Raw genomic sequence first — 14,206 nt, 5'->3', positions numbered from 1 at the left:
AGTACACACAACCTTAGACAATACACAACCTATGCAACCCGACACACATTGCCAGGTGGGTAAGAAACTATGGAATGCCAAAACATTAGCAAACTCGTTACAATCTCTACTAGTAGGAGAACAAGCTAACAACAGTCAATAATAAGGTCTATTTGTGAAAGGTTTGCTGGATAAGGAATTGTGTTCAGCATTAAAGCAGACTCTCAACTACCTAAGGACAAAATTGCTGGTGTAAACTATGAAAACTTGTGGTGTAACGATTCTTTTCAATCATAGTAAAAAATCAAGCAAATACTTACGTATACTTTGATTGTTTCCATGCACATGATGTAGCAAGGGCTAGATGGAGGTATGGATTCATGTGAATAAAATATTTGTTATTATTAAGATTAAACTTTGATGACAAATGTAGCTGCTATTGATACTATTTTCACAGTATACTTTTAGGAACACCTCATGAAATTAGAGATAGCTTTTCCAATAAAAAAATATTAATTATTGATGGATTGAAATCATTGAATGTTATGTATATTTAAGAACTAGGTTTAGATAACTTAGTAAGGTACTATCTAGGTTTGCAGTTTGAAGAAAATGATGTAGGATTCAAGGAAGCTGATAGTGCAGGACACATAACAGTGTGTTCAAGATAGAACCTTGTCTGATCAGGTGGTGTTCCTTTATATGTATCTATATCATATTAAGATGAGTGTACTTCATGTTTGGTTAAAAGATTACACAAAAAGTATTCAAAAATATTGTCCAAGCATACTCTTGTTATAGCAAATCTAGGATCTTCATCTGCAAAGAAACAAAAGAGGGTTTGATTTGGTATGTACATGTTGTTAAAACGATTGTGTTCGCAGACACAGTGAACAGGCTTTCATGGTCTGGCCTGTTATTGTAATACGTGGTACCAAATAAGGACAACACAAGAAACCTTTAATTAATCCTTTTAAGTTTGCAGGACTTGGTAGCCATCTGTATGTAACCATTGCTTGGTACATAGCAAAAATCAACCGAAATTATTCTTTGTTTTGCTTTCTTGTAGAATAGGAATTTCTTCGCTGTTAGTGTGAACGTGTAAAATCCAATAATACAGTGTATGGTACTTACAATAGTCATAGATTGACTTGTTTTGAATTGAGCGGATCATGTATGCTTTAGTTGTCCGGGTACATTTCTCTTGACACACGTGTCTCAATAAATACCGCATCATTGAGTTCAGCTTGTTGTTCTTTACTTGAGAGTCGAAGGCTTTTTAAGCGAGTACTGTAACATTTCAAATGTTGAAATGTTAATTGTACTTTTATTTACACCTTGACGTCTCCACGAAATATGTACATGTGACAACCTGAATGTGTTTTGTCCTCCAACCCTCCCCTTGGCCAAGCTCAAAGCACTGATCTGACTTTTCTGTCAACCTTGTATCACTGGTATTTCGTTGGCTCGCTCGGACTTTGGCGGCAACGCGCATGTTGGACTACGTTGATTTCAGTCTAAATTTTGTTTTTGTGATATCATACTTTGTACAAATCTGCTTTGCTTGACCAGCATTCCAGCGCAATATGCATTTTTGTAACGTTACCTGACGCACCGCATGTCTATTTTCGTATACAGACAGGAATTTGTGGCAGTGCATGCTGTACCTGTCACGGATATTTGCTAAACGAAAAACAAGCTATGTGACACTGCCTTTCTCGATCTACTGTCACCTTGGTTGATTGAGGAAAGTCGTGTAAGGTGCCGTTCCCAAGGGCACAAGATCGGTAGCATGACACTGGATTCGTACCTAGGACAATTTCGCCCAGTGCAATGGCCGAGTGGGTAGAGTGTTTACCAGTCGGTAGGTCATGAGTTCGATCCCCGGCCAAGCCTTTTAGGGCTGTGGAGGCAGTGATTTATTACCAATTACCCTGGGTGGAGTGAGGAAAGACGTGTAAAGTGCCTTTCCCAAGGCCACAAAGTCGGTAGCAGGACAGGATTCGTACTCTGAATCTAATCTCCAAGCAGATTCCTCCGGTGGCATTAAAACAGTAACATAAGCTGGGGAAGGAATTAGCCGGCAAAGGAGGATAGTGGGCCACCGCGAATCTGCTTGGAGATTACTCTGGATCCTGCACCCTGCAGCTGTGTCATACGACCCCACAATTAATATAATACTACGCGGCCCCACCACGAGTTCTTATGCACAGCCAAAATTAGCCACAAGGTTACCTACAGTTTGTCAGAGAAAATCACTCTTGTTGCATAGCTAAATACCAGCCTCTCCACCAGCTGGTCGAAATATATATATATATATGGAAAAAGTCACGATTTTCCCCACCAACCTCTGCTTGGAGAGTATAGCTAAAGACCCGGTGTATATGTACATGTATATACTGATAACGTAGTGTTTGTTACTGTTTCCCGGGTGGAGTCATGTTCATTCGTGCAACCAGCACGACGGGATGATCAATCAATCAATCTTTATTGCACAACAATTGTACGGGTACAATGTATGGCAAGTTCGAGATGATGATGGATGAATGGGTGGAGACAAATACCAAGGTCGCCGGTAGTTGTGCGCAGTATCATTAGATCTCATTAGGCACAATGTTAATGGTACTCAAACAAACGTTACGACAGGAGGGGCTGTTTGGAAAGGTTCTTGATTGGTGCTGTACTGGCCTAACTTAATGTTTTACTAGCGCCCATTAGTAACTAGGGACCCAAACCACTTCCTAACATCAAAAGCTATCCGTTACCAAAAATTGAGACTGTAGCATGTCCAGGACAACAAAAAATCTTAGTACTGCTGCAGTACCAAGACAGGGGGCCAATAGCCCACCTTTACTTTCGTCTTCCCAAGTCCCATAAACCATAGGTCTTTAAACTGCTGACCACACGCAAATACCCGGAAACACACATTTTCCGGCTACAATTTAGGTGGTATTCAAAGGGCACGGGGAGAACCCAATTGAAACGATTTTTTTTGCGTTTTACTGTTTTACACATAGTCTCCCATTCCCTTCCAACTGAACCAAGCTGTTATTATGAAATTCATTTCTATGACAGATTGTAATTTGTAACCGCCTTTTCTTCCCCGCACTACTTTTCTTCTCGCATGGACCGGATCACCGTGTGTTCTGTGACCTCACCGATTATAAATATGTCTTGTTGCTCCTATCACAATACATCACCTTAAACAGCAAACCACATGCTACAGTGGTGAGTCGGTATACAACGTCAGGATGAAGCGCTCCAAATGCCTCTTGGTTGTGTCCATGACGCTCAATGTTCTGCTAATCTTCAAAGAATTCGTTTTTCTTCCCAGCCAGGAGCTTACTAGTGACAGAGGCACTCCAGACAAGCTAACTTTCGACAGGTGAGGTACACACAACCGGTATGGCAGTCGTATACCGGTAAATAGTGTTTGTCTATACTGTTTGTGGCTGAACTGGCTTCAGTATGTAAACCACAAGACCTGCTGCAACCCGAGTCACTAATATTTCGATGTTTTTTTTTTATGATTATGAATCAAGGCAACACGACAGATGTTTTAATTAGAGATCAGTTACTGTAGACGATAAATTTAAGATGCATAATGTCTGTTGTTTGGTCGCGATGTATTGCTCGTGTGGACATATTCCTTCAATAAATTGCCAAAATGTTTGATAAGGATTCCCTTCGCATTTCAAGAAAGAAGTGGGTGTCTGATTTACAGCAGAGCAAGTTAACCCGCACACCTTACCTTACCTATCGTTACCGTGGGTGTCACCTGTAAAGTAATGATCACAATGATTTGAACTTTGGTACTCATTCATAAAAGACTTTATACTTGACATCTAACGTTATGCTTCGAAATCTGAGTAGTGTTTATTATTTCTGGGTGAGGCCCGAGAACTTATTGATCACCCCTCGTAGTAGCCGGAGGAAATTAAGCCGATCTTGACTGTAAAACGTGTTCTGAAATAAAGGTACGTTCCTGTAATAAACTTAAGACCTAAGATTATCGTCAATCTGAGATAGCCCAGCGCGTGTCTCACAAAATCCAGTTGTCTTGTTACCAAAAACGCTTCATCATATCCTTGTACATCGGGGGTTGGTTCTGTCATGACATCAAATTAACTGAAAGTTTATTTGCAAGTTCTTGCCCGAGGAATAATTGCAACATGGGACATACGGAATACATAGTAAACATACATAAAATGGTAACAGCTTGTTTCGCAACAATGTCAGTTCGCAACCGTTAGTTCACAACAAGGCAAGTCTTTCCGCAACAAGGTACAAGTCGTTTCGCATCATTTGAATGCGTTCATGATGACAAAACTTATCCGTTTCAGCTGGCCTAACCGATAGAACCGTTTCATTTTTTGCATCATGAACGGGGCCTTAGTAGATGTGTAGTCGTGAACACAGCTGGAAAATGTTCAAGTTTCGTCCACGCTATGACGCCTTATCAACAATTGTTTATGACCTCACTGTAGGTTTAGCTAGTCCTCAATTGACCTTTCAACGCAACATGAACATTTAATATTTGGCTACCGAAGTCCGCTTTTATGTCAACAAAAAAGGCAAAGAGGCGATTTTCTGGACATACGGTGTGTTAATGATTTACAGCACCACATAAGTTTAACGTACGCCTGTTTGAATCACTTGTTGTTAATCTTAACCAAATATGCACGGATTGCACGGTGTTTAAAATTTGCTGATATCCGCATTGACTTAGTAAATATGCCGATCAACCCATGGCGCGCTTGCAATCAAAAGCTTTAGGATTCCTCACTCGACGAAAAAATGTCCCTTAATTGGTATGTTGGGGACCCCATCAACTGCTGATTGTTCCGATTGTCGGACATGCTTTAGTTGCTGTAAATGTATTAATAAGTGGCATCTCCTTTCCTAGGCGACAAGCATAGCATCCGTAGCATGCAGCATGTTTTTGGATGAGCACATGGTGTATTTTGGACGCCTCCTGATGATTCTTTAACTTCCCACGCCCACTCTGTCCCACACCTAACCTCCTAGCTTCGCAGATTTCTAGCAGCGTCGGGTTTTATGTTTGGGAGGGGCGATGATTCGCGATTTTCAGCATTGGCTGCGGTTCTAAATACCAGGTAAAGGAGTTTGCGCTTCTACTTCACACGACCTATTTTGGGCCAATAAATTTCTGAACATTTTCCACCTATGCGTGGATCTTGTGAAGACAAGCTGCCGTTCACCTGAGTGTTTGTTGTAGGCAAGTGATGTTGACACACTGATATCGACTCGTGTATTTCGATCTGCAACACTGTACATGAATAAACAAAGGTTCAAACATACCTTTCACCCGTTCGTGACCTGGCCTTGCTAGGCGCTTTTGATTACGCATATAAGCCTTGTTGTCAAAACACGCATAGTCAGCCCTTTCGTTGAAAAAAAACAAGTGCTTTTAAAAAAGCTGGCATTTTGCCAAGGTTTGCGTGTGTGAATGTTTTTTTCTAGTTATTAGAATGTCATATAAATAGAACAGAATAAAAAACCTGATATGGGCGCATGGAGAGATTCACAAATATGCAAATGAGTTATGTCCTGGAATATGAAAATGAATATGTTTCCTGAAACTTTTTGTTATCCAGTATGCAGTTATTTTCGAGAAAATCAGTTTGTTCTTGTGTAATTCTGTGATATAGATGTTGTATGGGCATTTTATGGAAAGTTAGAAAGAAACATATACGCAGAGTATCGCACGTCTCACGGTTCGTTCATTCAAGCATCCCAACTGCGGAAAAATGCAGTAGAAGAGGTGCAAAGGTGAGTTTTAATGTTCTGTACAAAAGTATTGTTCATTAGTATAATAAGGCCATACCAATTTAATTTGTTGGTTCTCGGATTTTTTCAGAAAAAAGTTGAAGTGACAGGGCGAAAAAAAAAAACTTGCAACAACTCTGGGTTCAGTCAGGTCCAAAGTTTCAGGTTCGTAATTCCAGACTTGAACCAATGGTATATAATGATAATAATAGTAATCTGGTGTATACATGTATGTGTGGTAGATCCAGTTACACTTACATGCAAAATTTGCATTTTGTCATACACTTTACGTGGAATTTTAGCAATACAAATGGAAAATTATGTGCAATCAGTATTGCTTAAGTATTCACAGTAACATTGCTGTAATAATGCTTAGTAATAAAGACAAAAACATAGAGTATTTCAACACACACAACTTTTAAAAACCTTTAAGAAGGTTGAAAAACTTTTTCAGCATAGTATAATGTCTAATGTAGCAACAAGAACAATAAATTGACTTAATTTCACCCCAAAGAATAGATAGTGCCTGAAACATCATTGTATTCTCTTTGTGAAAGCTGCAGTTTGAATAAAAATCGCTTGAGGGCGTTAGTGTACTCATTCCATATTAATGAAGCCATTTCCAAATATGGCAGCATTGGCCAAGCCATTTCCAAATATGGCAGCATTGGCCAAGCCATTTCCAAATATGGCAGCTGCCATTTTGTTTGTCCCACTGCAACATTTTCGTCTTTTTCAAGCACAAATTTAACGATCTATGGGTGGTTTTCGATGATTTACAACATAAAGGAGAACATAAGCAGGTGATAGTTATTTTGCAAGTCCAGTACTAGTTTCAGAAGTTCTTTTATTTTCAACTGAACCAAAGTTTGTTTCAAGTCCAGCAACTTGCGTTAACGTTACCGTAACGTTACAGGGATTTTTTTTTTATTTTTTTTTTTGAAATTGGGAAAAATAGAAGCGGCGATTCCGAGAACCAACAAATTAAATTGGTATGGCCTAATGGATGTAAAAATTTGTATTTTAATGGATGTAAAAAAGAAAAAAAAAAGTTGAAAAAAATACCTCCCCGGATTCGAACCGGGTGCATTAGTTTAGAATGCGTAAATTTTACCACTGCGCCAATGCGACCATGTTGAAAAAATGCTAGTTTAAGAAGGTATACAAATGTTTGGCATGAATAGAACAGGTCCGTTCATCTCAACATCACAACGGCGACTACTCTGGCCTCAGAGCATTTTGCCGCTAAGGCGGCAAAATGCAAAAAGGTACCACTACACCTGGTGTCATTCCGTCTCAAGGTCGCCCCATGTCCCCCTAGCGTTCATGTGTAGAATTGCACAAAGCGACTATAATTGCCTTCGCCAAAAGGTTGTGTTTTCGGTGTGCCTGTGTGTGTGTCTGTGTGTGAACAGCGTAAACTCGAGAAGCCTAGGGTGGATTCTGATTCTGTGTTGATAAAGTAACGACGAAGATATGATCAATCGAAGTCAAGTTTCCGTACAAGGAATATCATAATCAGTCATGGATCAATGTGTTTCTTTTACTACATTTTAACAACGATCTGATGACGATTTCTTTTCTCGCGACACTTCAAGAAAGGTGCAGCAAATTCTTGAAGAAACCAAAGGCGACCTTTCAAAACTAAGACCGACCGAAGAACCTGTGTGGGTCTACAACAGTACAGCTGCAGACATATTCAGGTACGTGTGTGTTTTCCTTCATTTTTCACGTGCAATATTGCTGGTTTGTCTCTGTTTATATTTTGCGTCTGCGAAATAGAGCCTTGATAAATCGCATAGCACATAAGAGGAGCAATAAGAATATTGATCGTACCAAATGCGTATGCAAAGCGAAATGCAATGTGGGTAATGTGCCAAAGGCGAAGACCATTGAGACGTAAACAAAACGAGTCTGGTCTAGATGAGAACTGTTTACAAATCAGGGGCTGTCACGCAGTGACCACATATTAACCACAATGTACTATCTTGCTGTGCATGCGCACTTGGAAACATGAACTACCTTTTTGTAATTGTGGCTGTGTTCAAATCTAATATTTGCAAATTCCGTAACGTTAGTATCGAACATGGTCTTTGACATCCTCTTCTTTGACCTTTGAAACTAGTATCCGTCTTCCGATATTTTTTTTTTCAATATTAACGTAGTACTAAGTATATGTCACCCATATAATCAAATCAACACGGTGCAATGTATCCGTCGTAAGTTCCTTACATTTTGCCTTTTAATCTTAACGAAGGCTTGACATTACAGGAGCGAACTTGAGGCGTGCTGTAACGGAAGTCAGAACCTACTGGTGACCCAGTCCAACACACGTGTCAACACCACCATTCAGTACGACGCGGAAAACAAAAGTAAACTTAACGTCACTACTGAGATATGGAGAAAATTTCCACAGGTAATATATGTAGCGAAACTACTGTTGGCATGTAGCGAAATGACCTGTAATGTAGCGAAACAATGTAGCGGAACGACTTGACGTATAGCGAAACAACTTGCCATGTAGCGAAAGGACTTGTAGTACATTAGCGACGTGACGAAACGACCGGTTACATTTGGAAATAAAAATAATAATATTTCACCACTACGAAATCTTATATTCCTGCATAGTCTACACAAAAACTCACTGTATTCCCTAGAGTTGCTTACATATGTAACGTTGTGTCTATATAACTTTTCATAACACCAAATTAAAGCAACCGCAATGACATGCATATGCTCCCTCTATTAACAGAAGGAGAACGGGTTTCTACTTGACATGTACGTTTTGTAACAACTTTTGTGTGAAATGTTTCAGAAAACGCCTTTTGGGTACAAGACGTTCCCCAGCTGTACTGTTGTCGGGAACAGCGGCTTGCTGAAAGGTAGTGGATGTGGGAAACAGATCGACTCTGCCGACTTCGTGTTCAGGTAAGAATTATGACGAAAGGGAGAGATGACCACCATAGTATAGTAAGTTACAGCAATGAGCTTTTTTGGTTCAAAAAATTTTGAAACAGGGAAATGTTATTCTTGGTCTCATGGAAGTCTCGAACGTCAAGGTACAGCAATGTCTTTTGACAACAATTAACGGCATATCTGAAATGTATGAAATATCTTGTTTCGTTCAGTTCATGTTGTATATACAGTCAGACAAGTACTGGTGATGGCCATCTTTGCATAAGGACCACTTGGCCATTATGACCACTTTTGATGGTCCCTTATATTTTTCCCGATGTCTGTAGTAACCGTCTACTGTGAACATTAGGCCCCCAAAGTGGTTACGTTCACTACTCTGTATTCTGATATATTTTATTCAGCCCATCTTTAATATACCCTGATTCACTTACAGATGCAACATGGCACCGATAGACGAGCGATTTGTTGCAGACGTTGGGAACAAAGCAAATCTTGTCACCATGAATCCATCTATAGTAAGGGACAGGTGAGTTTCGTCCGCAGTTAACACCTTCGCCAAGAAGGTTCTAACTTGGGTAGCGTATGTCTGTTTGTCCGCGTGTCTGTCTGTTAGTCAACAAGATAACTCAAATGGATTGGTTTTATTTCAAGAAGCGCGAACTGATATGCATATTGATAATAGATCGAGGCGAAAAAATGTCTATTAAGTTTCCATCAGTATGATGCAGATGTTGTATTAGATCTATCTACGTTATGTCTCTGTGTTAATTCACGTCATTATTTTTCTCTATAGACTACAAGACTATGATGAAAAGACCGTTTGGATATCTTATCTTTTGGTTTCAGTGATTAATGTAATCATCTATCATAATCATATAAATCACTTAGTCTAGGCGTGTTACGTTGCAGGTTGCTGGGCATATCTATATATACGTTCCGTAGGTTTTAGATCGATCAAAGCAACTTCTTTCTTCCAATGCTTATGCACACTCGGGTGGTTGTTACTTGACTAACTAGCAATTATACCTAATGGGTAATTACAACCCGACATTGTGCCCTTGGGAGAGGCACTTTACACGACCTTCCCCACTTCACCCAGGTGTGAATATGGGTACCTGACGTCGGTCGGGGAGGTAAAAGAAAAACCTTTACCTTTTGCCAGTACTGTGTATACGGCACTGTTAAAATAAGTTACTGAATTGAGTGCAGTGCCACATTGTCCTCGTCTGTCCAAAATCTCTGTCCAAAGGCGAATAGAAAAAAACAATGCTCCTTCTTCCCCCCTCAGGTATCTTGGACTCAAGAACACGACTTTGAAGGAGAGATTCGTGGCGGCTCTATCTCGTTACGGGGGTGCTTATGTCTGGATGCCGGCGTTTTCCTTCAAAATGTGCACATCTCGCAGCTTCGCTGTTCAGACCACGTTACAGGAATATAAGTCCAAACTCAGTGTGGTTTTCGGGAACCCCCAGTTCATGCTAGCTATGAATAAATATTGGAAGAGCAACGGGGTAAAAGCAAGAAGAATATCTACAGGTAACATTTTCATTCGATTAAAACACGCGGATATCCTATACAGAAAAACGATTAGTACGTTTTATACGTTTTTCTTAGCCCCCAACAAGAGTTATGATACGCTCTGATATGGCATCTACTGTATTAGCGATATGACATCTAATCTCCAAGAAGATCCTACGGTAGCATAAGATGGTATCAAAAGATGCCAGAGGAATGAAGATGGCCTCGGAGTGTGTTTGGCTACTGTAGCATAAGCTAGTATCAAAAGCTGCCAGAGGAGTGTAGCCGGCCTAGGAGTGTGTTTGGCCACCGGCCCGTCTTACTTCCTTTGTTAAGCTGTACTCCTTAGCCAGCTTTGATACTATCTTATGCCACTGGTAACTCTGCCTGGAGATTAATTAAAAACATTTCATTTCATTAATGACATCTACCGTTCCAAATGGCAACGGCGGTTCACGAGACAGAAACTCGCCTTGCCTCCACCTATTTTCGATGGAAATGGATTCTGCTAGCTTCTTCTAACAGGCTCGACGGATCGCTGGTCAAATAGTAGAAATTGGACTAATAGACCGACGGGTAGCGTACTGGCTCCTATGGCCGACCAAATCCCCTAGCTTACTATTCAGTCTCTATCAGTCCAATTTCTACTATTTGACCAGCGATCCGCGGATCCTGCTAGAGGCTATTATTCTGCTAAGAGATTACCACGTCTTTTTAATTTTCCCCACTAATTATTGGTCTTTCCTCACAGGCCTGTTCTTGGCTAGCGCTGCTCTGTCTATATGCGGGGAGGTCCACCTGTACGGATTCTGGCCCTTCCATGTTGACAAGCACAACGTCACACTGACGGAACATTACTATGACAACGCCCTCCCGCACAAAATGCACAAACTTCCGGACGAGTTCGCAAAACTTCAACAGCTACACCGAGAGGGAATAATACAACTAAGAACTGACTCCTGTTCTTGACAAGTCTTTTTTATATTCACTGAGGGAGACCTTTATTGTACATATTCATCTTACAACAGAACAAATTCTAGATGGTACAGAAATCTAGTAACGAAGTGGTACCTATTACCGTACGGTACCCATTATCGTCCTCTTTGGTCATGTACATAAACTCACTTCTCATGGCACGAGCAACAAAGACATAATGCAAGAGAAATCTTAATTTATGAAATTGTATATTAGTTGAACCACTTTCTTTGTCCTATGAGATTTGGTGGCACAAGAAATCAGATCATGTCATTAATCATATTCATCATTAATACCAGATCGAAGAGAGATCGTTTGAACGAGTGCAAAACTGTACAGAGTTACATATTGTACAGAGTTACATATTGTTCCTCTTTGGGATAAGGATGACTCCAAATTCAAGTTGAGTTATAACAAATTAAGTTAAATTATGATTAGTTACGTTATGACTATGAGAAGGTTATAAGTTAAGTTAAGTTAAGTTACAACTAGGGCAATGCAATCTGCAGTCACTGACAAACGTTGACACTACTAATCTCTTTGGTGGAGTATTCTATCTTAACGTAAACAACGCTAACTGCCTCTGATAAGTTAGACCAAGTAGAAACTTCGTAAAATGGCTATCAACTCTCCTCTACTTCGCTCTTGCTATTTTCTTGGACCAATAAGCCTCAAACCATGTGCACGTCTGCCACTGTAGTGCCTGTATAGTCTGTTCATTTTGTAATCGGTCCCACATCCGGTCAACTGATTTATTTTCAGGTTCGGTTTTTCCGGACCGGTCCAACAAGAAAAAACGATTTTGAACTAGCGTCGGCAGGTTTTTGCTCGGGTTGATGAGGTAATCGGAGGCACATTTTTCTGAGGCTCATAAGATAACGTTATTTACAAATGTGCGTAAAGACTAAATATGCTACTAAGTTAATTGGGACGTTTCATGAGTTTCTGTAACAGTAACGTTGTCGGGTCCGAGTCTGGCTCCTTTTCGTCGTTTTCTTCAGGCTTTCTACACTTGATCTTCCAGATCTGGTAAGTCGTGATGATAATGACCGCCTCTATGCCCTGAAAAACCCCGTACATCAGGGGAAACAACAACAGTTCACCCGTAATTTCCGCGGGAAACGTCAGCTTCAGGATGGATAAAGCTAGCCCGATATTCTGGTTCCCAGTTTCGATGCAGACCGTCTTCCGACACTTGGAGTCCATCCGGAACAGCCAGGCGATGACGTAACCGAACACGTAGCCAATCAGCGGGAAGACGACGGCCATGATGAAGATGGACGGAGGACCGACCCACATGTTCTTGTAAGTCAATCCGCCAAGCACCGCTGCAACAATCAAGATGAAAAAGCCGAAGAATCCGCCAATCTATAAACAAGCAAACAAACAAACAAATAAATAAGTAAATAGTCCCAGTGTCCTTGAAAACTGAAGTTCAAGTCTATTAAACACGGGTGTATCACAAAATTCTGGAAACGCAAAACACAGGCCAATCTAGATTTAGATCTAGATATAGCAAAATTCGGATCAAATATCTTCACCATCCATTCATAGCCTCTTGAGTCATACTAGTACTGTCCAAAAAGGTCGGAAGCACAAACAGACTGGTAGGTAGACAAACTGATATAGGAAAGACCTCATTCGCCAGGTAAATACAGCACCATAGAACTAATTACCTTCAAAAACAGCAGCGCCCCTTTCGGCGACTTGTACTTGAGCAAGACCCCGAGGCCCACGGGAACGACTATCAGTACCAAGGTCACGGCTATCTTCCAGTACGGGATGACGAAGGCGGGCGTGGTCCACGGCTGGCTGTACAACCACAGGCACAGCGGCATCAGGCCCATGGCGAGCGCCGTGGACGCCGTCGTCATGCAGATACTGGGAGGGGAAAAAGAAAGAATTAAACCTTTAATGTATCTGTATCTGTATCTGTATCTATATAGCCGGTATAACCGCCCTTCGGCGTAACACACCAGCTTCGCAGGCACGCGGCGCGGCAGCAGCTGGTTATATTACACTGAACGACTCATCACACCTAACTTTTGCACATCTATATGCAAGTGTTCTCTGAAACTATCCAGAGAAGACGCCCCTACTGTGCTTGGTGATAACATATTCCACTCTACAATAGTTCTGGGGAAATAGGAATTTTTGAACACATCAATCCTAGGTTGGTAACTCTGGTACTTGAAAGTATGACTGTTTCTAGTTCGTTTTTGAGCTGGTGTTAGATACTTATCAGTCGGTACGTCCACCAGTTTATTGGTCATTTTGTACATCATACAAAGTCTGGACATTTTCCTCCTGTCTTCAAGTGATGTCCACTGCAGATCTGTTTTCATTTTGGTAACACTAGCATCTCTGCTGTAGTTGTTTGTACAGAATCTGGCAGCTTGGTTCTGTACCCTTTCCAGTTTATCTTTGTCTTTCTTAGTATACGGATCCCATACTGTTGCAGCATATTCAAGATTTGGTCTTACCAGTGACGTGTATGCAAGTGATTTTACCCTGGCTGGGCATGCCCACAAGTTGCGTTTGATTACTCCCAGTGTCTGTTTAGCCTTGGTTGTTATTTTGTTAACATGGACACCCCACTTCAGTCCAGTTGTTAATGTAACACCGAGGTATGGGTGGGTTTTTGTGGTTGCTAATGTCTGACCACAGAACTGGTAGGGGGATACAGTTGGGGTTCGTTTGTTTGTTATGTGCATGATATAACATTTATCCGGATTGAACTGCATAAGCCATTTCCTTTGCCATTCTTCCAGGGTGTTCAGATCTTTCTGGAGAAGTAGTGAATCTTCCTTTGTAGAGAGCTCTACATATAACAGGCAGTCATCTGCGAACAACCTCACACTTGAATCGAGCTGGTCTGGCAAGTCGTTTATGTACAAGAGGAAGAGCAATGGTCCCAGGACAGTTCCTTGCGGAACTCCAGACGCTACTTTAACTGGAGCTGAGGCCTTCCCTTCTACCACTACAGTTTGCTCTCTGTTCGTTAGGAAAGCCTTAACCAATTAAGTGT

General features: G+C 41.0%; 2 protein-coding genes across 2 annotated transcripts in view; one reads left to right on the top strand and one right to left on the bottom strand.

Annotated features, from left to right (window-relative positions):
• Nucleotides 1-3,230: 3,230 nt before the first annotated feature.
• LOC118428097 (alpha-N-acetylneuraminide alpha-2,8-sialyltransferase-like) lies at nt 3,231-11,204 on the top strand. Its single transcript, XM_035838067.1, has 7 exons — nt 3,231-3,364; nt 7,368-7,472; nt 8,041-8,185; nt 8,585-8,697; nt 9,119-9,211; nt 9,974-10,221; nt 10,955-11,204. The coding sequence occupies exons 1-7, from the start codon at nt 3,231-3,233 to the stop codon at nt 11,170-11,172; spliced, it is 1,056 nt and encodes a 351-aa protein (XP_035693960.1). The 3' UTR covers nt 11,173-11,204.
• Nucleotides 11,205-11,258: 54 nt separating this feature from the next.
• Nucleotides 11,259-14,206, bottom strand: part of LOC118427517 (solute carrier family 10 member 6-like) — an 8,339-nt gene continuing 5,391 nt past the window's right edge. Inside the window, exons 3-4 of the mRNA XM_035837354.1 lie at nt 12,855-13,059; nt 11,259-12,546 (exon numbers count right to left, since the gene is read on the bottom strand). Of these exons, the coding sequence (XP_035693247.1) occupies nt 12,100-12,546; nt 12,855-13,059 (652 nt within the window). The 3' untranslated portion in view covers nt 11,259-12,099. The remainder of the gene's footprint in view (nt 12,547-12,854; nt 13,060-14,206) is intronic.

This window comes from Branchiostoma floridae, chromosome 12 (assembly GCF_000003815.2).
Source record: "Branchiostoma floridae strain S238N-H82 chromosome 12, Bfl_VNyyK, whole genome shotgun sequence".
Taxonomy (NCBI): domain Eukaryota; kingdom Metazoa; phylum Chordata; class Leptocardii; order Amphioxiformes; family Branchiostomatidae; genus Branchiostoma; species Branchiostoma floridae.
This window is presented reverse-complemented; position numbering and strand designations above follow the sequence as displayed.